Raw genomic sequence first — 24,439 nt, forward strand, 5'->3', positions numbered from 1 at the left:
GGGGGGTCCTTCCTCGGGGCTGTCCGCGGCAATCGCCGGACCAGCTGCGCCTGAAATGCGCCCCCACCCGGCCTGGCGCGCGCCGCTCCCTGCAGCACGTGTGTCCCGCCGGCGAGGGAAAAACTACCGAGAACAACGAGCAGGATTGGAAAGCCATCAGGGAGTTTCTCGGAGCCTTATTTTGCAGGCTCGTCCAACAGGCCCTGGATGACAAGGACCCCTTTGAACAAGCTCAACTTTATTGTTTGGAGCTGTGCGGACAAGCGCACGCGGCGGCTGCGGGGAGGGTCCAGGTGGGCTCTGTCACCGGCGCCTGTTGGTAAACTTGTTTTTGTTTATTTTACTGCGGGCGTTCCAGCCACGCCTCTATTAGGATGCAAAGTTAATCTTGGCCTAGAATCTTAACAAAACCGGAAGCTTTGTAGACACTTGGGACGATGATAATAAAAAAAAAGATAAAAACCCACCGCCACCCTGCTGCTTGCTTTTCGAACTTAATTACCCATGTCTGGAGGCCCATCAAAAGGCTAGATATCAAAAGACTGGTTCACCCAGATAGCGAAACCATCTTGTACATTTGGAAATCATTTGACCTTATGCCATTTTTGACCGATGATTTGTTGAGCACATCCAGTGCAAGAATTTTAAACCCTAGAGGCCCATGCACGATACTGGTGCAAGAGTAGGCCTTCCTTCCCCTGGCCGCCAGCAGGCACCCAACAGGCACCCGGACCCAGGCTTCCCTTGCAGTCCCAGCTTCATCTGGAAGGTCGTCCAGAAGGACGTGCAGTCTAATTAGCATATTACGCTTTTTTAATTATAGATATGTATTTGCCCTTGCAAATTATGTAACCCATACAGACCTGAAATACTCTGGAATGGCACCTACTTTAATATATATATGATATATTTATATGTGTGTGTATTTTTATTTATTTCAGAGATGAAGGGAGAGGGAGAGAGAGAGAGAAACATCAATGATGAGAGAGAATCATCCATGGGCAGCCTCCTGCATGCCCCACACTAGGAATCAAGCCAGCAACCCTGGCATGTGCCCTCGACCTGGAATCCAACCGTGACCTCCTGGTTCATGGGTCCACGCTCAACTACTGAGCCACACCGGTTGGGCTAGAATAGCACCTTAAGGTCAAGGAGTGTGTTTTCACCTCTTGACTGCCTCAAGTGCAGTAGGCAACAATTGAAAGTAAATTAATACTAGATACCAATACTGATATACTTGAATATATTTTTCCATTGGAATTATTTCGACTATTTATTACCCTGAAGACAATTTTACATTAATTCCAGTGGTCAGAATTTACAATACCATACATCTAAACTAAAAACATACTGAGTAGCAACCTGAATGCACGTACATTTTAAGAACTTACTGCAGTAATTAAATGGCCTCCATCCTTTTTTTTTTTTAATGATTCGAGAGAGAAACATGGATGTGAGAGAGAAACATCAGTCAGTTGCCTCCCACACACCCCAGGGAATTGAATGGAACCTACCACCTTTCTGGGAGGAGGCTCCAACCAACTGAGCCACATCAGCCAGGGCAAATGTCCTCCATTCTTTAATGGTGCAGCCCCACCTAGTGGTAGTGGCACATTTCACCTCCTGTTCCTCATACCTTGGCTCCTCCAGTCCCAACCCCCGCAAATGTTGTACCTCACTAGCAAACAGCCTCTTATCTAATTGTGCTTTATACTTAGGTTGACCTATGTACTTATTTACTCAGGACAGCCCTGGTACTTGCCTCTTGATCCAGCACGATTATTCATAGTATCCCCTTTATGGAAATAAATGAAAATCACCTAAATGAGACTAGGCAAAGACTCTTCAGAGCGTGCAATAATAGCAAGGGAGTCAGCCACCATTACTTGCATTTTGGCAGAGACTCAAAGACAGGCAGAGGAATGGGAACACTTTATAACTGCAAAAGGGAAGGCTTTGGATATGCCCTGATTGGAGACTGTTGTCATAGGGAAGCTGTACGTGGCTAAGTAGAGGCAGGGCATCCTATATGACTACTTAGGGGAAGCATTTTTGGCTTTTTTCCGGTTGGTCCTAAGTTGGAAGAACTGGGACAAAAGTTAGGGAAGCTGTCAGTTATCAATGGAGTCCTGGCCACTTAGGGCCAGTTGTTACAGGATTTATTGTTTGTTGGGGATAGTGGGGCAGGGGGCAGGGTGGGAAGAAATTAACCAAAGATATGCATACTAGAGGCCTGGTGCATGGATTCGTGCACCGGGGGTTCCCTCGGACTGGCCTGCGCCCTATCGCAATCCGGGTCTCCTGGGGGATGTCGGAGAGCTGGTTTCGGCCCGATCCCCGCAGGCCAGGTGAGGGACCCATCTGTGCACCAGGCATCTAGTATTAGAATAAAACTCACACTCCTTGCCAGAGGTTCACAAGGCTCATGTGACCTTGCCCTGCCCACCTCTGACTTCCTCTCCCAATTCTCTCACCCTTATTCATTGTAATTCAGCTCTATTGGCCATTTTCTCTATTCCTGAGAAGAGCATGAGTCTATGAGCGGTTGAGTATTGCAGTCACTGTCCTCAATGTCTGAAACACTTTGCCTGCAAATCTTCACGTAGCTATTCCGATTTCAATTTACGTGTCATTTCCAGCCTGGCCTTCTCTGAGCACTCAATCTTCAAGTGTTTTCCCACCTTTCCCCCATCCTTTGCGAGGGTTTTTTGTTTGTTTGTCTCCCTCACTGTAATGTAAGCTACAGGAGTGTAGGGACTTTTTCATCATGCATCCCTAAGTCCAGTACCTGGTATATACTAGAACTAGATCCTCAGAAAATACTGGTTGAATGAATGTGTGACTTTGATATAACTTGCTCCATTGATCTTATGACTCTTCAAAATAATCTTTTTTTTCTGTAATTAGTTGCTACTTTATTGCCTGTTCCACCCACCCAGTGAGAACACCATCTTGTCTGCCCTGTTCATTTCTGTATTTCTGGAGTGCAAAGAAGCTCTTGGCATATAGTAGGAGGTGGAGTCAGTAGATACTTGTTATGAATGAATAAGATGACATATTCAATTTTCAAAGATATTAAAATCAGGAGTGGAGAGAAACATCACTGCGACAGAGAATAACAAGGGACTGTGAAATTTCTGGAGACACCGATATCAGGAAAGGCGAGTCTCAGTTGTCAAGCCAAGAGGGTTGAGGTTAGATTTGTGCTTTGAGATGAAAACCTCTTACCATTCCCAAGTCACGGGATCCAGTGGGTCCAGCGTGCAATCGAAAGAAAATTTCTCACATAGCAAGGAAATGCTACTGTGTATCCAGAAGATTACAAGCATTCAGTAAATGCTCATTGATTAATTCCTTGTCACAATTTCTTGCAGTGGTTCTCAACCTTCCTCATGCAGCGACCCTTTCATACAGTTCCTCATGTTGTGGTGACCCTCAACCATAAAATTATTTTCGTTGCTACTTCATAACTGTCATTTTGCTACTGTTAGGAATCGTCATGTAAATATCTGCTATGCAGGATGTATTTTCAGGGGTCTCGACCCACAGGTTGAGAACCGCTGGTAGAGAGACCTTGCCCACCTCGTTGACAGGTCCTCGTCCTAATGAACTACATTTCCCAGCATGCCGCAGAACCAAGTCGGTTTAAAATGGACTACAACTCCCGGCATGCCGCGCGCCCCGGCAGAATGGATTACACGCTCCAGCAAGGCGAGTGGAGAGCCTATCAGGGCGGGGCGGGGCGGGGCGGGTTGGGGCACCCGAACCGGTTTCACGGAAGGACCGGCGGCGGCCGTGGAGGAGGATGGAGGCGGTGGTGTTCGTCTTCTCTCTCCTCGACTGCTGCGCGCTCATCTTCCTCTCCGTGTACTTCGTATCCTTGCCTGAGGCGGGCGGAGGCCTCCTCCCCGGGGCCCCCGCCGGAGGGACGGGCTGAGGTTGGGCCCGGGTGGGGGACCCGGGCAGGTGCGTGGGAAGGAGGAGGCGGGCGCGGGCCCCTGGGTGCGGGCCGCCGGGACCGGAGTGGGTGTGGCGAGCCCGGGCCGGAGAGCGCCCGGCATTCCTCCTCCGCCCCGCTGGCCCTGCCCGGGCTGCGGGCCTCGGGTCCGAGCGCGCCTCTCCCGCAGCGCCCGGGCCGGGCCTGCCCGCCGCCGCTCGCCCCCGCGGTGCTGGGACCAGCCCTGCCCGGAGCGGGCCATCGTGGCCTTGTCAGGTCTTCGGAGGAGAGGGGGCGCGGCTCGCCTCCCCTGTGGCCCCCGAGAGACCGGCTGGCGGTTTTTTTTTTGGAGATCCCCCCAGGGCCGGGCTCTTTGTCGGATGCGGGGTGTCCCGAGGGCGAGTGCCCACGTCCTGGGGTGCTCGCTCCTGGGCCCGCGGGCGTTGGGGCGAGTTGGAGGCGCTTTGCCACCTCTGGTCATTCTCTGGGCACCCCCCACCCTTAACCCCCCTTGCCGCCCGCCCCCCGCCCCTTTGTTCTCGCGGGTTTAGGAACTTGGACCTTTTACGTTCAGGCGTTGATTCTTTTTCAAAAATGGGTGGAGGACACCCCCTTTTGTAGGTGCCGTTTTGTAGGGAGTGTTGGGAAGGATGCATTTATAAACCATCTGCGGTGGATTCTTTTGGTTGCCCTGGAGGCTGCTGGTCTGTGAATGGAGCCGCTGGACACGAGCTCTGTCTGTAGTTCCCAGGTCGCTCCTCGACGTGCCCACTTCTCTGGGTCCGTCCAGGTTCAGAACTCAGTGTGTCGTGGGTAGCTCTTCATGGGACAGCATTTCAGCTGTATTTCCAGGCCCGCAGAGGTGGGGACACCCAGCCCCAGCCCCCCAGGAGCTGGGTGCGCTGCAGCTCTTCCCTGCCCTGGAGGGAGCAGCTAGTCTTCGCTGTCGCCCAGTTCATTGAAGTCATTAAATATAAGCCAGGAAAAACTGCATTGTTGTTTTTTTCCCCCCTTGGAAATCACACGTGCCCCTGTCCGACAGATTTAAACATTTTGTTGGCCCGAGTATCTTGGCTTTTTAGGGTGGTTTTACCGAGTGCGGTTTCCATGCATTATTGTGGGAGAAGAGTTTGATGTCGGGCCTCCTTGCTTAGCTGGATAGTCGCCGTGGGCATTACTTCACCTCTCTTAGGCCTTCGTTTTCTCTTTATTTTTAAAATATATTTTTGCTAGAGGCCCAGTGCACAAATTTGTGCACAGGTGGGGTCCAGCTGGCCCAGCCGGATTGGGGGGTGATCGGGCCGGTGGGAGGGGCCGAGGAGGTTGGCCAGCGCCCCTGCCCCCAGTCTGGCCAGTTGACTGGCTGCAGTGCATCATAGTGACCAGTCGTTCTGGTCGCTTAGGCTTTTATATATATAGATTGATTTCAGAGAGGAAGGAAGAGGGAGGGAGAGCTAGAAACATCCATGATGAGAGAGAATCATGGATCGGCTGCTCTGCAAGTCCCCCACCCCCACTGGGGATTGAGCCCACAACCCTGGCATGTGCCCCTTGACCAGGAATTGAACCTGGGGGCCTGTCAGTTCAAAAGGTGGACGCCTCTATCACTGAGCAAACCGGCTAGGGCTCGTTTTCTCTTTAAAATGTGTAGAGGGTTTTTACTTCCCCGAGTGTGTGTGTGTGTGTGTGTGTGTGTGTGTGTGTGTAGTGAGAACAGGTGCTAAGCACCTAGCATTGCCCGTCCCATGGCCAATAGTCAGTAACTATTGCTCCGCCTTCTTCTGGTGCAGTCGCATGAGGTTTGAAAGGGCAGCAGCATCTGCCTGCGTTTGGATGACCTATGTCCCTTTTGTGACAAAGGAACTGGAGCTTACACTCAGGGGAATGAAACTTGGGTTTCTCGTTTTTGCAGTTTGGAAAGTCAGGCTCGATATTTTAAAATAGCCTTGGCGTATACCAGTTTAATATTCATAGAAAAATGTTAGGTGGAATATTTGACTTCGACCATAACCTACATTCAGGGTGTGTTTTGATGAAACCTGGTCTATTGTATGACTGTGTTTTTGGGTAGTTGAACTAGCTTTTTTTTTTTTTTTTAATGTATTTTTATTGATTTCAGAGAGGAAGGGAGAGGGAAAAAGAAACATCAATGATGAGAGAGAATCATCGATCGGCTGCCTCCTGCACGCCCCCCACTGGGGACCGAGCCTGCAATCTGGGCCTGTGGCCCCAACTGGAATCGAACCCAGGACCCCTCAGTCCACAGGCCGACACTCTATCCACTGAGCCAAACCAGCCAGGACTGAACTAGCTTTCTTAATATTACAGCCAAGAAGTGGGAAGTGGGCAGGGTAGACATTCTGTAGGGATAGGAGTTCTTTGGACTTAGTACCCTACAGAGCGCCTGCAGAGGAGGAAAAGGGGTGGCTATTTATAATCACACCCGGGCAAGAGCAAAGGTGTGCCCATGGCATTTGTGGGTGCTGGGGTTAAGGAGCACATGGCTGATTTTGGTGGTAGTAGGAGCTCTGGGTGGAAAGGCTGAATTAGATCAGATTTTGGAAGCCTGGAATGTTAAGGAGAAGGGCTTTCCACTTTTATTCTCTAGGCAGTAGGGAGCCATGGAAAAATGTTGACAGAAAGGGGTGTGCTAGGAAGATGAATCAGCAGAATGGGTTGGAAACAGGAAAGATTGGAAGGTAAGAAACCATTAGGGTTCGTTCATCTGGATTTGAAAAAGAGGGCTCCTTGTGGGCAGGCGGAAGGAGGGAGTGAGGAGAGTGGAATTAGGGAGGAATGATCGCTAGGACCTGGTAGCAGCTGATTATGAGATGGAAGCAGAAGGCAGACACCACTTTCCATGTTTTGAGCCTGGGCAGGTGATGCTTGTGTCATGGACAGAAATAAAACAAATTGGAATAATTTGTGGAGAAAGCGATAAGTTTGACTATAGCGTATTGAAGTCATAGGGGAATAGTTATATGAAAATGTTTTAGAGTTTAATGGAAAACATTTGCTTGTACTTGCATTGTTGGGCATTTTCAAACTTAGAAGTAGAGGCAGTGATGTAATAAGCCCCATGTTTCTATCACTCGCCTTGAGTGATTTTCAGCATTTTGCCATTATTTTTCATCTCTCTCCCAGCTAGTGGGGGGAGGTGCTGGGCATTTTAAAGTAAAGCCCAGGCATTGTCTTCCAGTTGAAGGCTTTTCCTTTCGTCTATCTGTCCCTCAAATGTTTATTTGTGAGTTTATATTTTGTACTAAAAACCATTTTTTTGCTTAATTCCAGTGTAATAGATGTTTATTGTAGAAAGTTTGGGAAATAGAGAAAAATATTAGGAAAACAAATCATTTGTAATCCAACTTTTGCAGCATACGGACTGCTAACATGTCCATGCTATATTTATAGTTTTGTATTCTGTTTTCTTTTTATGTATCTTAAGTCTTGAAAGACATTTTATGGTTATATCATAAGTAAACACTATTTCTCTACTATTGAGGAGAATTCAGGTTTTTAACATTTACACTGTTTTTATAGGTCTTCTTTTTCCATTTCTTATAGCCACTGTTTGGCATTTGAGGAATTCAGATAGAATGGGTCACATTAGAATTGAGCACAATGAAAGGATTATTTTGTGAAAATCATTTATTTGTTGAAGGAACCCAAATGAGAAAATTCTGTTGTCAAATGAGTGAGCTTTAAGGAAACAACTAACTTTTTTCAAGTCAAGTCTAATTCTGCCTTGCAACTGGGATTGTTTTATGAAACTTAAATACTTAATTGTTATAAAAGAAGTCTAAAAATTCCTTATCTTGATCATCAGATCATTACATTGTCTGATTTAGAATGTGATTACATTAATGCTAGATCATGTTGCTCGAAATTAAACAAGGTAAGACATTTCTTTGCTCATTTGCTGACATTGAAGGCAGTTCTGCATTTTCTGTGTGAGATTATAGATAACCAACATGTATGTTTGATTTCAGAGTGCATATGGCCTCTTATCGGAATGCTGGTAGAATCATGTGTTTTGCAATGTTTTAAATCATGAAACTACTAGAAGACCTATCTTGGAATTTTGTTCGTTTATTCTGCTTCTTGTCCCTTTGTCCACAGAGCACGTTATTACTCAGAATAGGTAAAGGTTTCTCATGAGGTTGTTTTTGTTTTCTGTGTCCCACCCCCCCCCCCCCCCACACACACACACCCCCGCGCGCTCATGGAAAGAAAGCTTAATCTGTCTTCAGTTGAATGAAAGACCTTCTTTTTGTGGCTTGCTGAGAAATAGAATTAATTAGCAGATCTGTTTGACAGCCATTTTGCCTTTGGTATCCAGTCAGAACTTTCAATTGGCAAGAATATTCTGAATGGCAGAGCTTGTCTAGATGCAGAGAAACCCGTTGATCCTGATTCAGTTGAGATGAGCAGACAGAAGAGCTTTCTAGATAAAAGTTCATATAAAAATAATACTGAGAGGTGCTTTTGGCCTGACCTAAAAGTGATTTCACATCTTCAGTCTACGTAAGCTTCTCTGGCCCAGAGGGAAATAAAGATACACTCGGAAAGTTAAAATTTCTAGTAAACTATATTCCTTCTCTCTACTTTTCTTTCCCTTTCTCTCTCTCTCTCTCTCTCTCTCTCCCTCTCTCCCTCCCTCCCCCCCTCCCTCCCTCTCTTTCTTTCTGTCGAATTTTCCAGGACATGGTTTAATACAGCAATAGATTTAAATAAAATATTTTATGTTTACCTGCTATGCTTTGAGAATTCTCTTTAAATTTTTTATTGAGATATTATTATATGTAACATTAAATTAGTTTCAGGCCTTCTCATCTTTAGAGAAATGACTACATATAATAAGATGGATTGTGTGTCTTTATATTGCTTGCTTTCTCAATATTTTAGGTGGGTATTTGTTGGTTTTTTAAAAAATAAAAATAAAAGTCTAAATACCAAGAAAAGCTTATCTGGATTCTTCTACTGAGAAAATTACTCCCTCACTTTGAAGTTAAGTACTTGTTTTAACGCTAATTTTTATAGGTAACTTTTCCTAGTTTCCACAGCTAATAGGATAGCGCATGATTCCACTTCAGGTTTGTTTGACTTTGCTGCTCACACTTACGTTAAATTGGTCACATTTAAAAAATGCATATACATATTAAAAAGTTTCAGTTTGTTGCAGATTAGGTTTAAGGCTCAGAAAACCCCTCTTTGTTTGCAAAAAGAAAACTCTAAATGCAAGAGACCTGGGGCAGCAGCCTGGACTTACTGTACTCTGTGCCACTAAGTCATGGGGCAAGTTACTTAATCTCTGAATTTTACTTCCCTCATTTCTACAAATAGGGAATCTCAGGTTTTGGCTCCATAAATATTAGCTTCTATTAACTTCTATTAAAAGAAAAATGTCTACTCTTAGAAGAAGAAGAACCATTCATGAATTGAGAACCTGCCACCATAGTGTTGAGGCATGAGAAGTAGAACATTGTCCAATAAACAAAGAGCATAGCTAAGGGCATTTGGGTGCTATAAAGCCAATAGGCTGGGATTCTGGTAGCTTAGTTCATTATCATATTTGTTCAACTTTGAGCTGTTATTGTTAAAGTACTTTGTCTTTGTGTGTGTGTGTGTGTGAGTGTGTGTATGTGTGTGTGATTGTAAAATGTTAAGGCTGATATTCTGACATGAAAGGCAGCATGCATGTGGATATATGTCCCAAATTAGAGTAGGGGCTTCAGCATAGATAGTGGTATAGAAAGTAAATACTACTCGATTTTCCCCCTAATTGTCATTCATACCTGCTTAGTGGATGACTTGGAACATTTGCTACGGACACATAAGACATAGTTGAAGTTGAAGTGCATTATTTGCAAGCTGTGCCCTCATGTGTCTGCATGGGCTAAGCAGTTACAGCAGTTTGCAAATCTGGGACATGGAGTCTAAAAATATCTTGAAACACTAGCTTGGAAGTTCCCCGTCCCTTCACTGATTTAGCTTTAAGTGACATGTCATTCAGGAAGAACCCAGCAGTGAGATGTGTGCTCTGTTCTCCCCTTGCAGTGGATCATTCCAGAATTGATTGGCCACACCATTGTCACGTTATTAATGCTCGTTTCATTGCACTGGTTCATCTTCCTTCTCAACTTGCCTGTTGCCACTTGGAATATATATCGGTGAGTCTTGTTTGTTTACTGTTTCGTGTCGGGGAAGTTTAAAGACATTTAAAAAAAATATATTTTATTGATTTTTTACAGAAAGGAAGGGAGAGGGATAGAGAGTTAGAAACATCGATGAGAGAGAAACATCGATTCAGCTGCCTCCTGCACACCCCCTACTGGGGATGTGCACGCAACCAAGGTACATGCCCTTGACCAGAATTGAACCCAGGACCCCTCAGTCCACAGGCCGACGCTCTATCCACTGAGCCAAACCGGTCAGGGCTGACATTTTTTTTTTATCTTAACAGCTTTCTCTTCTCCAATAGAAGAGTCGTGGGACTCAGAGGGGCATTTGCATTCCTAGAATCAGGGTTGAGAACTGAGTGTGGGGTGAGAGGGAGGGAGAACTACAAGAATCTTGGACGTGAAAGCAGGGAGAGGCCACGGGCAGTATCAGGCGAGGCTCTGTGTGTGGCACGGAGCTCCCAGTCCCAGTCTGGATGTTGAAGCCCAGGTTCTTCTTAAACTCATGGTTTCTCTCCAAGTACCCCGATTTCCTTATTCGTAAAAGGAGTCGATCAAGGAGGAAGACTACCATGTGCAGCTACTACAGACACAGTGATATTAAATAAATAGGAAATGTTACATGTTATCTGAAGTCCTAAAGGACTCCATAGTATTAACTATAATATATTAAATACAGCATTATCGAGATTTTTTTAAAAAGTTGCAGTCTATTGTGAGTCTGTGTGAACTGGTCTGGATGTGGAATGAGGAGCACGCTTACGGTGCCCTTACCTTCTGTGTTGACTTACAGCTCCGTTCCTAGTTCCCCACTGTGGTCAGACCGCCACCACTATGACAAGTACAGTTCTTACTTGTGTATTTGGCACTTCATCTTTTTTTTTTTTTTGTAGTTACGTAAAATTAGACATCGAATTTTTAATCTGAACTATTCATTTACTATCTTGATGGAAGAGTTTTATTTCATCACAATAGCATTTATTCTAAATCATTTCTGTTCTGTTTCCTTTGAATTGCCTTGTAAGGGAGGTACTGTTCATAAACCACGCGGATTGAGACATTCTCTATTGATCAGCAGAAGCACAGAGATGAGGTTTCCGGTCTGGACATAGACCCTCTCTTTTAATTATCATCTGAGAAATGGGAATAATTATGTCTGACACTACTCTTCCTTATGAAGATGAGAAAGTGAAGGGATTTGCACTAATTGATTTAGAACCTTTTAGATAAAGAAGTTTCTAAGAACTTGATAAGATTGGTTTGGTTTGGAGCCCCCTCCAGTGGTTTTCTACAGAAGATGTGGAAGAGGGTCTCAGTGCATAAAATACGCTTCTCTAGAGTGTTCCTGTATTTGTTTCAGAGGGCAGAACACTGCACCACAAATTAACAGCGTTGTATCTTTCAAAGGAAAACAGCGGTGGCCTGTGACTTTACCATAATCCCCTGTTCATATTTGGTCTGAATTTAAAACTGCTATGATTGGCTCACTTTTAAAGGTTGACGATTATTGGTTACTTAGTTTTGAGTATTTTTGCTGATGAGTTGATTTTCCTTCTAATATGTGTGCATCCTTTAATTTATCAGGTTCATTATGGTGCCAAGTGGTAACATGGGAGTGTTTGACCCAACAGAAATCCACAATCGAGGGCAGCTGAAGTCACACATGAAAGAAGCCATGATCAAGCTTGGTTTCCACCTGCTCTGTTTCTTCATGTATCTTTACAGGTGAGTTTGCCTGTAAAGCGGCCTTTCCTGGGCCCCCTGCCTGCTTTTGATGGGTGAGACACTATTCTGTAGGATTTAGCGTTGACATTGCAGAGCTTTGGGGGGTTATGTGAATTTCTTGCAGTGTGTAGGTTTTTGTGTATGTCATTGCATTAGCATTCTGTCTGACCTACAATAGAGTTGCTCTGTAGTATTAGTTATTCCTTAGCTGTAAAGTTGTCAACATGCTTAAACTGTCTTTGCTACTCCTTTCCTAGTGTCCAGTTTTGAGGTCTCACTGCCTGTTATAAATATTTGTAGCCTAAAGCTTGTCCCACTCATGGGATACCAGACCACTGGAGCAGCTCTCGGCAACTTACAGCCAACTTGGCCTATTTTTCTCGGCAATAAGGGACTGAGGTGTGATGCCTATTCTCCAGCCTGCCAAGTGGTCCATTCTGGTAAAACTGCATCAGGCTTCGGTTATAACAGGTTGGAAGTGTAAGAATTAATCTTGGCCGGCGTGGCTCAGTGGTTGAACATCGACCTGTGAACCAGGAGGTCACAGTTCAATTCCCAGTCAGGGCACATGCCTGGGTTGTGGACCAGATTCCCAGTGTGGGGCGTGCAGGAGGCAATGATTCTCTCTCATATCTCCCTCTTTCTTCCTCTCTGAGATCAATAAAAATATATTAAAAAGAAAATTAATATGAAGGATTGGAGGATTGGCTGTCAGACACTGTTTGAAACTTAGATTTATTACCCTATGTTTTAGAGATAAATTTTTTTAAACCTATCATAGACCCATAGATAAAGCAGAGGAAGAAAGTTGTCATGTGTATGGCTTGGTTAAGCCTTTATGATGCTAGACATCAGGCTTAACCTTTGTATCTGAGCTTAATTAGATCATTCCTATTTTTTTGCAGGTAAATTTTAATTTTTCACAAGGGCATAAGGGCTGTTAGGAAAAACTTGCACTGAATGAAACTTCTATCACTCAGAGGAGTCTTAATAATTAGAAACTGAATAGAGATAGCAGGCTTAAAAAATGTCAGAAGTTGCCCTAGCTGGTGTGGCTCAATGGATAGAGCACCAGCCTGCGGACTGAAGGGTCCCGGGTTTGATTCTGGTCAAGGGCACATGCCTGGGTTGCGGGCTTGATCCCCAATAGGGGATGTGCAGGAGGCAGCCAATCAATGATTCTCTCTCATTGATGTTTCTATCTCTCTTTCCCTCTCCCTTCCTCTCTAAAATCAATAAAGATATATTAAAAAAAATAAAAATTGTCAGAAGTCAGAGCCATTTTAGTTCTTTCTGAATAACTAGGCCTCCTGAAATCCTTTGACTGTGTTAATTTCACCCACTAGCATAGAGTAGATTAAAGTTGAGTTTAGATGGTTTCCTTTTTGCTATTTATCTTACTTGCTTTTCTGTTTTTTAAAAACTAGGACGGAAAAGCACATTGGAATTAATTTCTGATTCTCATACCCTACCTCACTGATAATGTGCTTAATTTTTTTGTTGTTGTTAATCCTCACCCAAGGATATTTTTCCATTGATTTTTAGAAAGAGTGGGAAAGAGAGGGAAAGACAGAGAGAAACATCGATGTGAGAGAAACGCATCGATTGGTTGCCTCCTGCACGAGCCCTGACCAGGGCTTCGGCCAGGGAGGAGCCTACAGCCAAGGTACGTGCCTTTGACTGAAATCGAACCCAGGACCCTTTGGTTCACAGGCTGATGCTCATCCACTGAGCCAAACCAGCTAGGGCTAATGTGCTTAATTTTTAATCCTCGTATTAAAGATGAAAAATAAAGAGCAGTCCTAGCTGGTTTGGGTCAGTGGATAGAGCGTCGGCCTGCCGACTGAAGGGTCCCAGGTTCGATTCTGGCCAAGGACACATGCCTGGGTTGCGGCCTTGATCTCTAGTGGGGGGCGTGCAGGAGGCAGCTGATCAATGATTCTCTCTCATCATTGATGTTTCTATCTCTCTCTCCCTCACCCTTCCTCTCTGAAATCGATAAAAATATATTTTAAAAAAAGAGCAAAGAAATGTAATGTTAAGAACACAATGGTACACCTATTTTCATTTTTGCCACTTTTTGAAGTTAAACCATATGAAGGTATCTTTACCATCATATATATTCCCTTATGTTTTTTTTTTTAAAATATATTTTATTGATTTTTTACAGAGAGGAAGGGAGAGGGATAGAGAGTTAGAAACATCGATGAGAGACAAACATCGACCAGCTGCCTCCTGCACACTCCCCACTGGGGATGTGCCCGCAACCAAGGCACATGCCCTTGACCGGAACCGAACCCGGGACCTCTCAGTCCGCAGGCCGACGCTCTATCCACTGAGCCAAACTGGTTTGGCCCTTATGTTTCTGAAGAGACAAAAAGCAAGCGGGGATCAGCTTAGCTCAAGGTTATTGCTTCATCCTCCCACCCCTCCAGGTTTTACATTGTTGGAGCAGAGTAGAGGGGCCATTCCCTGGTCTTGCTAGCAGGAGCTTCTTGGGACAGCTGTGGGCACAGCACTGTGGTCACACTTCCGGGAGTGAATGTAGGATTAGGGAGCAGTGTCTTCCTTAGTAGACCAACACGGCGCCTTAAGAATTAAAAACGCACGCCAGTCTCTTAGCTCTCGGTTGTTGAATTTCAAGCAATGGGAAGAGATGGGTTGAAGACGGGGATCAGAGGAATCAGGAAGCCGTCTGGGGCAGGTTTAAGGTGTGGTTCTTTACAACCGAGCAGATGACAGGCCACCTGGAAGGGGTTTGACTGAGTCAGCGGCTCCCTCTCTTTCTCTTCTCTCCTTTTTCCTTCTCAGCTTGTCATTTTTAGGCTCATTGCTGTTACCTTACCGCTTGGAGCCACCCATGGCTCAAGGGATCAGGATGAAAGAATCATCTCAGATGTCCTTTGCTCTTAGCTTGTGGTTGCTGTTGTTTGAGTGGTTTTATTTCCAAAATCATCAGATTTCCAATGCAGGGATTTTATGCTGCTCCTTTCTGTGTCGCTGGCCACAGCTTGCCTGGGTGCCTTGCCTATGGCATTCATTCAGGGTTTATGAAATAGAATTAAAGGGAAAAAATGCCCGTCTTCTTTTAGAGATTGGAAGCATCTATGCCGTTGGTTTTTTGTTTAGTTACTGGTGTAGGGGCATCTGGGCTCTACCTCTTAGTCACTGTGTGAGCTGGGGCAGGTTTCTTAACCTCTCTGTGCCTCAATTTCTTCCTCTGAAAATGTGATAGTAGTAGTACCTACCTTATCAGTGATGTGGACTAAATGAGATCATGCCTGTAAGCACTGAGGTTTGTGCTGACCTATAGTAAACTCTAAAAAAAATATTAAAAAATATTGGTTACTACCATTAATCTGTTGTGTGCACTGAGTACACTCAGTATGGTTAACGTTGAACAACTTATACCACTGGTAATCCCAGGTTATTTCTGTGTATTTCATCATTTGATCCCAGTAGAGCAAAGCTGATTCCAGTAAAAGGAAATGATAGTTTGTTACTGTGGTGGTTTTCATAGAGTATTGAGAGACTGCTACATGTCAGGTGACACACAGGAGCAGCACACAATCTCTCGGTAAAAGCCAGGAGCCTGGGATTGCTGTAGTTGGATGTTATTCTGGAATATGAAAGTGACGATGCCCAGGTCAGAAGAGCACGCGTCTCAGAAGAGCTCACCATCCAGGGCTAGAACGGAAGCCAGCAGGTGGGAAGATGAGTTGTGGAAGGAGCCTGAGCAACTGCCCTGGGCTGAGGGGCCGGCTTCCCAGAGGAGAGGCTGACTGAGGCCGGACTAGGAATGTCCCAGTTGACGGGTCAGGATGGGGAGGCGGCTGCAGGCACAGAGTTGCCTGTACAAAGATCTGGTTAGGGAATTCGGTTTTTTCCTGGACATAGCTTGTTTTTTCCTAAATGACAGCTCAATATTGGTTTTAGGTTGTATTCCCCGCCCCCACCTTGATTACCTTATTTTTTAGTGAAAAAACATAGGGCACCTAGAAACCCCAACATAGACTTTCTTTTCTTTCGGTTTCAATGTCTTTTACTCAAATGGGTGTTCCCAGTTGAGTCTTAGGGATACGAGTTGGGACACAGCAGACTGTGTGGGAATTGCCTTAAGGACACGTTGGTAACCTGAGTTTCTTCTCTCCACAGTATGATCTTAGCGTTGATAAATGACTGAAGCTGGAGCAGCCGTGGTGGGAGTCAGCTACACTACAGTGCGCAGTCGAGGAGCCAGAGATGCTTACATCATCCTTAGGACCGTAACCATAGCAGTATATTTTTTCCTCTTTGAACAAAAAAATATTTTTGCTGTATTTTTACCATATAAACTATTTAAAAAACATGAATTGAGTTTTTGTAGATTTCTGGTTCTCCACTTTAGCCTGAACCCCAACATGTGAAGGTGTTTGTCCTCGTCTGTGCGTTGAAGATGGTAACTTGGATGTGGGAGCGGGACTGCCACTCCAACCTTCGCCAGAGAAAGGGAGGGCACACTTACAGGGAGAACGTGCTCGACGAGCAGAGCTGCTCATCACGTGACGGGAAAGGCCGAGTACAGAGCAGCCCAGTTAACCTTTCGCCTCTATCGTGGCAGCTTCATGTATTTAATGTAAAGATTTAGGGGACTGTCAGCGAAAGCCTTTTCCTCAGAATCTTAACAGAAAAAGACATTTTTCTAATCCTTTGCTAACCACACCCCTTGTTTAGCCACCCAATTCTGCCTCAACACGGAATAATCCCTTTGGACTCTGCCATAAAACATACCACGTTTTGCCTAAATGTCAATACTTAAGATTCTGGCCCACTATAAGCATTCAATACAGCTTTGGGGTTAGTCCCTCTCAGTACACTTCTTGCTTCTGCTTCTAATTCTTGGTCTCATTGCTGAAGTAATAACAGTAGTCCTGTGGTTCCCCAAAACTGCCTATGAGTGGATCAGTGCCAATTGACAACATAAAATTACTTGGGGTGTAAGGTGGCTTAAAAATCTCAAAGTTAAATGAAAAACATTTAGCACATTCATTAATTTGAATTGTGGATATGGTCAATCATCATGACTAATTATGTCTTTGTCTTAAGTAAGCTCTTTTTCCTGAGGCTATGAAAGAAAAAAGTTTTGAAATGTATGAGGGATCCCCCTTGCATCAATATGACCAAAGAAGCCACCAATCCTCATATCCAAAACGGAATTGAGTGAGCCCGGCCGGTGTGGCTCAGTGGTTGAGTGTGGACCTATGAGCCAGGAGGTCACGGTTCAATTCCTGGTCAGGGCACATACCTAAGTTGTGGGCTCTATTCCCAGTGTGGGGCGTGCAGGAGGCAGCCTATGAATGATTCTCATTATTGATGTTTCTGTCTCTCCCTTCCTCTCTTAAAAAAGACAAAATGGAATTGAAAACTTGACTGAAACTCGTCCTTCCCCATTTCCTGGGGTCGCTATAATTAATTACATGCTGCTTGAATATTTTGTTAATTACGTGATTAGAATGCTGTTTCATATCTAGGAAGCTCACGTTCAGTACACCAATAAAGTCTGAGGGAGAAGAGCTCACTGCCACAAAGTCAATGGCGACACTTAAGATGCTTGGAGGTAGTATTAGGATGATGGGGTCATACTGTGTGTTGAATCTTTAACAGTTTTAAGTTTTTTCTAGAAAAAATTTCAAGAAGTCATTAAATGATGTAACCAAAGACCAACTTTTCTTAAGTGGAAGGGAATTGTTTTAAAACACCACTCTCTACTCTTAAAGGTTGGGAGGTTTTTATTCCTGGAATCTGGCATGAAGCTTGAAATGCAGACGAACAATCCGAGTTAGCTCACTCTGCAATGCACAGCTGTATTTAAAGAACAACCTGAGTTAGCTCACTCTGCAATGCACAGCTGTATTTAAAGAAAACCAGTAGGAAAACTCCTTTGTTCTCTTGCCTGGTGACCAGAGGGAGCCGCAACCCTGGCTCAAAGCAGTGCCCCTTGGCCTCTGAGTGGCTCTGCCACCCTAAGCTGACGGCCAGCATTTGCCTGCCAAATACTAATTTTTCATATTTGAGCTTCCTTTTACTGAACAGAGCTCCACTCTTAGTAAAAATCTTAAAGCCCACTTCTGTAATAATTCACCCCGATGGGGCAATTGGTTTTCTTTTTCCCCCATAAATACAAATGTGCTACAGGTTTGTATACACTGAATGCTTTTCTCCAAGAAGATCTTTAAAGAACTAATACAATTATTATGACATAAATTTTAATTTCAAACTAGAAGTATATTTTCTCTACTAATCAATGTATTTGATGCCTAAGTGCATAATTTCAGATCAGTAATATTTTTGAACAAGCGGATATGTGACTCCTTTAAAATGTAAATTTTTCTAAGTTAATCCATGATTCCACACAAAAGTTCTTTAAAAAGATATCCCAATGGCCGAAACCGGTTTGGCTCAGTGGATAGAGCGTCGGCCTGCGGACCAAGGGGTCCAGGTTCGGTTCCGGTCAAGGGCATGTACCTGAGTTGCGGGCACATCCCCAGTGGGCGATGTGCAGGAGGCAGCTGATCGATGTTTCTCTCTCATCGATGTTTCTAACTCTCTATCTCTCTCCCTTCCTCTCTGTAAAAAATCAATAAAATATATTTAAAAAAAAAAAAAAGAAGATATCCCAACAGATAAAACAGCTTCCTTAGACATCAACTTAAAAAGTCAAATTCAGCAAATTGGTTGTTTCAGGTAAAAACAGTACTAAAACATGCAGATCAATGCATATTATGAGATTTAACACAGCAACAATTACTTACTCATTCTGTTTATTGGATTGAAAGGGAATACAAACGATTGGTTAAGTGCTACGCACTGACATGGAAAGGTGTATTAAAAAAAACAAACCAGTAACACAAATCAAAGTTAATGTAGCTTCAATTGAACAAAATTTTAAAGACATTTAATATACTACACATTTATAAACGTTAACAAAGGGTGTTTTGTAAATAATTAGTGGGACAAGTGAAAATAAATATCAGAGACCTGAAGTTTTTTATGCTTTAATGAAATAATAAAGCAAAGAAATTTAAAGTACTAAATATAATTTGAGAGGCAGTTAAAAAAACAACACAAACCAACAAAAAACAATACCCCCCCAAATTTAAGAACACAATCCTTTGAAACATTTAATCAGTCCATAGCAAGTAGTTATTACATACCAAAAGCTCTAATGTTAACTAGTTCCACCACAATGCCATGTAAATCTTGACAATTTAGAAATCTTGAGATCAACACAAGTTCTTTTCTTGATCTCTCCAGCTTGGTTTGTAAGGACATACATGCTCTTGTGGATCTAGTCCCCTCGCCACACACCCACTCCATTTTCAAGGAGCCAATAACATTTTTTTCCATCTGTGCCTAAAAATGTTACGATTCAGTTTTAGCACATTGACCCTGATAATGAAAATGTTTAAGTTCAAAGATGGGGATACCGTATCAGTCTTATAAAAATATACCAGTATTAACCAAACCTTCAATTCAGAGGGCATTCGCATGTGCACAAGACTTTTAGTAAAACTGACAGGAGCCTAGAACAGCCGTTTCCAGGCCTTTTATGAATACTCTCTCTCTTCCACAGACACACAACACACACATTTTTATACTATGAGTTCCATTACATCCAGGCTATCTGGATTAAGTAGATAGGGGATGAGTTTTTATCGTTTTGTTTTTGCAACTATATAGGGCAGCTACTGTAACAACAGCCTAACAACATTGAAAAACTTCAATTAAGTTCACCCTGTTTTTAGAAAGTGTCCATGTGAAAATGAAATTCACCTCTCTTTAAGTTTGTTTATATTAAGTCAAACATGGTTTTTGACTGGAAGTACTATTTTGGAGAGCAACCCCAAAAGAGAGATGCTAACGTCTAAGTGAGAAATTAAACCCAAATCAAAATGCGTATACATTTTAGAGATGGGGCAAAAGGATATTAAGAAAAATGTCTTCTTTCCTCCCCATTCAAAAGCAGCCATCTTCTGCTGTGAAAGAAACTGACATGGATATGTCCCTTTCAAGAGATGTACCATCTATTTACCACTGTGAGCAGAGGTTCTTGTGTGCAGGAACCAACATCCTAAAAAAGAGAATTTCAAGATGGGGAGGGGTGGGAAAGAAGGGTTTTCTATTAATGTCACGGAATGCCACTCTAGAGGGAGAACACTCCTAACAATAAATCGCCAGATTACTACTAGTGTGATTTCAGATTAAGAAAATACAAAATTGGATTTTTTCCCCTTTGCAACTAGCAGGTTATTTTAATTACTTAGTTTATATTTAAAGTCAGGTCATCCCTTTCTGTTCTCCCACCCACTAAAATAGGCCAATTTGCAGGGGCATTTGCAAGTAAAATTTCCTCTGTTTAAACTACTTACCTGGTTTTATGTAACACATTTACCTGGCCAATAAGAGTAACAGAAAGGTAGCTGGCATGAACTCTAGTAATTAAACTACAAAAACCAAAACTGAAGCGTAGTCATCCCTCCCAATTCTCCACTCCTAATTCTTTACCACCACCCACACGCGTCTCAGTAATCCCCAAATCCAACACTGTACTATTAATAACCAATTATTTGGAGGAAAAAGACATTTAATTTCATACTTGCTCTAGCCCTTAATCAATGAATAACAACAACAAAAAACATTTTTAAGCACATGGAAATGAGCCTACTAACCTGATTTTTGGGAGCCAAAATTCTCCACTCTATTTTGATCTATGTGCAAAAAGTATTGGTACTTTTCAGTTTCTACATTTGTTAGTATCTTGTGGCTGGTTTGATAGTTTTCTCCCATATATTCTCACTCTTAACCCTATGCCACACTAGTTTTCAGTTACATCTAGGGGTAGGCCATCCTGCTCTTGGGCTCTTTGTACCCTAAGTCCCTGGGTTTCTTCTTCATTTATTTCACCTTTCTAGCACAATCACAGCATGGCAAATGCAGGAAACAGACATTTACAGCAAATTGGCACAGCAAAGTACCAGTGTATGTAGGAAGCGGCCAGTTCAGACATACCTGGAAAACACACTCACCTAGCTAGCTGCTGCAGAAACCTTTGCATAGTTGTGACTCCGTTTTAAGGGAGTTATGTCATTGCGAGATGTGCCTCACACGCTCACTCCACTGTTTGAAAGTGTTTGCCACTGGACTTGAGAAGCACTCTGAAAACGCAGGCCTAGGGGCGGCTGGGTGGAGGAGGGCAGAAGCTGAGGGCCTAACTGCCCAGCGAGCGTTACCATGTTCCCGGACACACCGTGACCCTGTTTGTAAACAGCTGTGGGGTGTCTAGGCCCGCTTCCTGTTAGTGATGTTACTGTAGACTGGGGTGTATTAACGGCTTCAGGGTATATACATGAATCACTTAAAATATGGATTTAACTGTACTGAGGTAAAGAGAAGTTGCCACTTAATTATATACAGTTACCAATGAAGATTTTTTATTCAAGCTTAAAGTAAAAAGTAATTGTAGTTAAGAAAAATGAAGTACCAGATAAACTGTAACATATAGTATCTTAACTTAGAAGTATCAAAACAGGAATTCTTGATTCTAAGTAATGATCTCTGCAAAATGGAGCTTAAAGAAATCTTTTACATACCAATTTGATACAATAATCTGCTGACCACGATTTGTCATTTTCTCTGACTAGGAGAGCTTTTGGGAGAATCCGTGCTATTTTAAGGCCAATTGTGTTTTTCTTTCTTCTCCCCTTCCCCGACTTTCCGGTTTCTCTCTGCTGCCATCCCCAACCCCTCAGCCCCAATGGAAGAATTTCTGACATCCAAGTTTTTCCCTTCTTTGTGGATCCTCTAGAGTCTACTCATGGTAATAATATAGACTTGGCTGGGCCAAATGGGGAACTTAGTTCAAGGTTTTCTTCACCAGAATCTTATTTTGGGGGCCTTCCCACTCCTCTTCCCAGTGTAACAGCTGTGGTCACTGTATTTATCTTCTACTGAAAAAGGGAGGGAATTTCAAAGGAGTCTAAGGATGTTGCATTCAGCTGTTACGAACTTAAAAGCACAATGTGAACACCGGGCTTTTGGCTTATTTTAAATGTGAAATTCTCAAAATTAAAAGTGCTTTTCCATGAAGGAAACCTTTCCTTACACTAAAAGGGGAGGGGAGAGGGACAGACTACCCACAGCACCAGTTTAGAATGAGGTTCAGTATGGCAATATCTGAAAAACGGACAAGGAAGATTCTGTAAATGTATGTATCCCTACATGTCAAAATATTAAGGGCAATTAAGAGAAATGACTATGAGGTTTTAAACCCAGGTTAAATATGTTTGTAACCTGCTGAATTCTTCTAATGAGCTGTTATACTAGAAACTTCCAAAGTGGTTATTATCTGCTGACGTCTACTCTCTTGCTAGATCACACCAAACCATTTCCCAAGCTGAGAACAACTGGGAACAAGCTTTGCCGAAAGCCTAAGCTGACTACTGATCTCTCATGTTGATTGTATTTAACATTCTTTTTACATCTTGAATTTCTTCAAGATCAGGTACTGATGTTACTTCAGGAATAAAACAAAAGGGGGCAAACCTTCGCATTATTACTCTGAATGTCCTGTGTAATGTCCTTCCCACACTGCTTCTGACCATGTCTCAGGTGGCATTCCCGAAGAGCGCCAGTTGCACTGCGCATCTGAGTCAGAGGAACCTGTTTTTAAGCTGGTTTAGATTCCAAATGTATACAAAGGAAGTCACTTTGATCCTATAAATACTTCTTAATTTATTTTTTAAAAAATTGTGCTGTTAACCCTTTTACGGGGCAACAAGCTATGTGAAAAGTACAAAACTTTTTGTCAAATGTAGTATTGAGAGTGCTTTTGACATAGTTCACTGGTTTATCATCTGGATCTGTATATACTGTGCAACGGGCAAGGCTAGAATCCATGAACCAAGCTGCAAAGATCTCAAGCTAAATAAGGCGGAAAGATTTGGAGAAACAAAAGGAGGAAATTCTTTCCTATCCAATGTATACTCTTCAGACTAATGCACTCTTTCTATCAAGCCTTCTAAACTGTTAAATAAAGTTTCCAAACAAGCATTTTAAACTTCATTACACAGAAGAGCAACAAGAATGGTATCCCCCCAGACAAAAGGCAGGGGGGGAAATATATATACTGAGTTCAATGGGTAAGCCTGAATGTAGCACAGTTCTTCACAACCGATGGGGGAGAATTCAACATGGCGTCCAACAACGTTCTAACGACGCGCTTCATCTCAACTGGTTACTATGAAGCAAGGTGTAAATGTTTGGCCCCAATCGGGCTTCAGAAATGGTTCTTTTTTTCATGACGAGCATGTCTGTCCAGCTATCAATCATGTTTGTTTGCACCAAATCCCAAGCCATTAAAATACGACTAATTTAAGTTAAACAGAAGTCGTCTGCTCCAAATTCGCCATCAACTATCCATGCTACTGCATTCCTCTGAAGACAAGACAGGAGTGTATGGGAAGGGCGGTGAGAGGAAGAAGAGGGGAGGGGGAGAAAAAAGTTGCCGGTTAGAAAGTTTTAAAATCAACACCATGATATTAAAAAAACCAAACACATAAAGGCAAACTCTTAGTACTTTCATCATAATCACTAAAATGATGTGCCTGCATTTAGAGCTAAACTCATGATCATTTTGAATATTGCAGTACTCAAGTGAATAATCATATTGGAATCTTTTACTTTTAAAATGAACCTTGAAATAGTTATGCACAATAGGAAAATCTTTATGACAGTTTATAACAGTAAGACATATATGGCAGTCCAAGGCAGAACTGTGCATTATAACTATATACTTAATTCTCCTTTTAGTAGCTCAGTTTGAAATTCTGCAAAATCACCCTACTTTTTTTGGGGGGGGGGGTGTAATGTATCAACAGCTTTACTGATATAATTCACATGCTATACAATGTACTAATTTAAAGTGTACAATTCAATAGTTTTTAGTATATTCATAGGATTGTTAAACCGTCACCATAATCAATTTCAGAACATTTGCATCACCATTAGCATATACAAACACCCACCCCCAGTCCTAAGCAACCACTAGTCTACTTTCTGTCTCTATGGATTTGCCCATTCAGGACCATTTCATGTAAATGAAATCACAATATGTACTATTTTGTGTCTGGCTTCTTTCACTTAGCATATTGTTTTCAAGGTTCATCCAAGTTTAGCATATGTTAGTATTTGAGACTATTCCATTTTATATATTCCTCAAAATAAAACAAAACAAAAAAACGCACACACAGTATGAAACTTTACTATTATAATAAAAGGTTAGCAAATTCTCTATTTTGAAATGGAATTAAGTGACAAATTTTTATTTAAATGACATGTATAGCATATCTTGGGGTGTTATGATTTTTAAATGGCAACTTCTTTAGTTTCATCTATGTTTTTCAAAATTTCTATTCCAAACAGGTATTACTTTAATTAGAAAAAAAAACACACAAAAACATGTTTTCAAGCAGGGGAATAAGAACCCAGGAGATATCTGTATAAAAGGCATATAACCAAATTTCTAATTATAAAAGTTGTTTTCCTATTTTAGGTAGAAGTG

General features: G+C 42.7%; 2 protein-coding genes across 6 annotated transcripts in view; one reads left to right on the top strand and one right to left on the bottom strand.

Annotated features, from left to right (window-relative positions):
• The first annotated feature begins 3,702 nt into the window (after positions 1-3,702).
• CNIH4 (cornichon family AMPA receptor auxiliary protein 4) lies at positions 3,703-16,193 on the top strand. 2 transcript variants are annotated; one of them, XM_006105103.1, is made up of 5 exons: positions 3,703-3,874; positions 7,764-7,832; positions 9,995-10,107; positions 11,701-11,841; positions 15,997-16,193. In XM_006105103.1, the coding sequence occupies exons 1-5, from the start codon at positions 3,806-3,808 to the stop codon at positions 16,022-16,024; spliced, it is 420 nt and encodes a 139-aa protein (XP_006105165.1). In that variant the 5' UTR covers positions 3,703-3,805; the 3' UTR covers positions 16,025-16,193. The 2 variants fall into 2 exon arrangements, with proteins under 2 accessions (XP_006105165.1, XP_023601979.1); XM_023746211.1 differs by lacking the exons at positions 3,703-3,874; positions 7,764-7,832 and adding an exon at positions 4,519-4,799.
• A 2,666-nt stretch (positions 16,194-18,859) lies between these two features.
• WDR26 (WD repeat domain 26) overlaps positions 18,860-24,439 on the bottom strand; it is a 37,192-nt gene continuing 31,612 nt past the window's right edge. For 3 of the 4 annotated variants that reach the window (XM_006105106.2, XM_006105105.2, XM_023746203.1), the window contains one exon: positions 18,860-23,313. In XM_006105106.2, the coding sequence (XP_006105168.1) occupies positions 23,288-23,313 (26 nt within the window). In that variant the 3' untranslated portion in view covers positions 18,860-23,287. The remainder of the gene's footprint in view (positions 23,314-24,439) is intronic. The other variant, XR_002826794.1, reaches the window with a different exon arrangement.

Source organism: Myotis lucifugus, unplaced genomic scaffold (assembly GCF_000147115.1).
Source record: "Myotis lucifugus unplaced genomic scaffold, Myoluc2.0 scaffold_635, whole genome shotgun sequence".
Classification (NCBI taxonomy): domain Eukaryota; kingdom Metazoa; phylum Chordata; class Mammalia; order Chiroptera; family Vespertilionidae; genus Myotis; species Myotis lucifugus.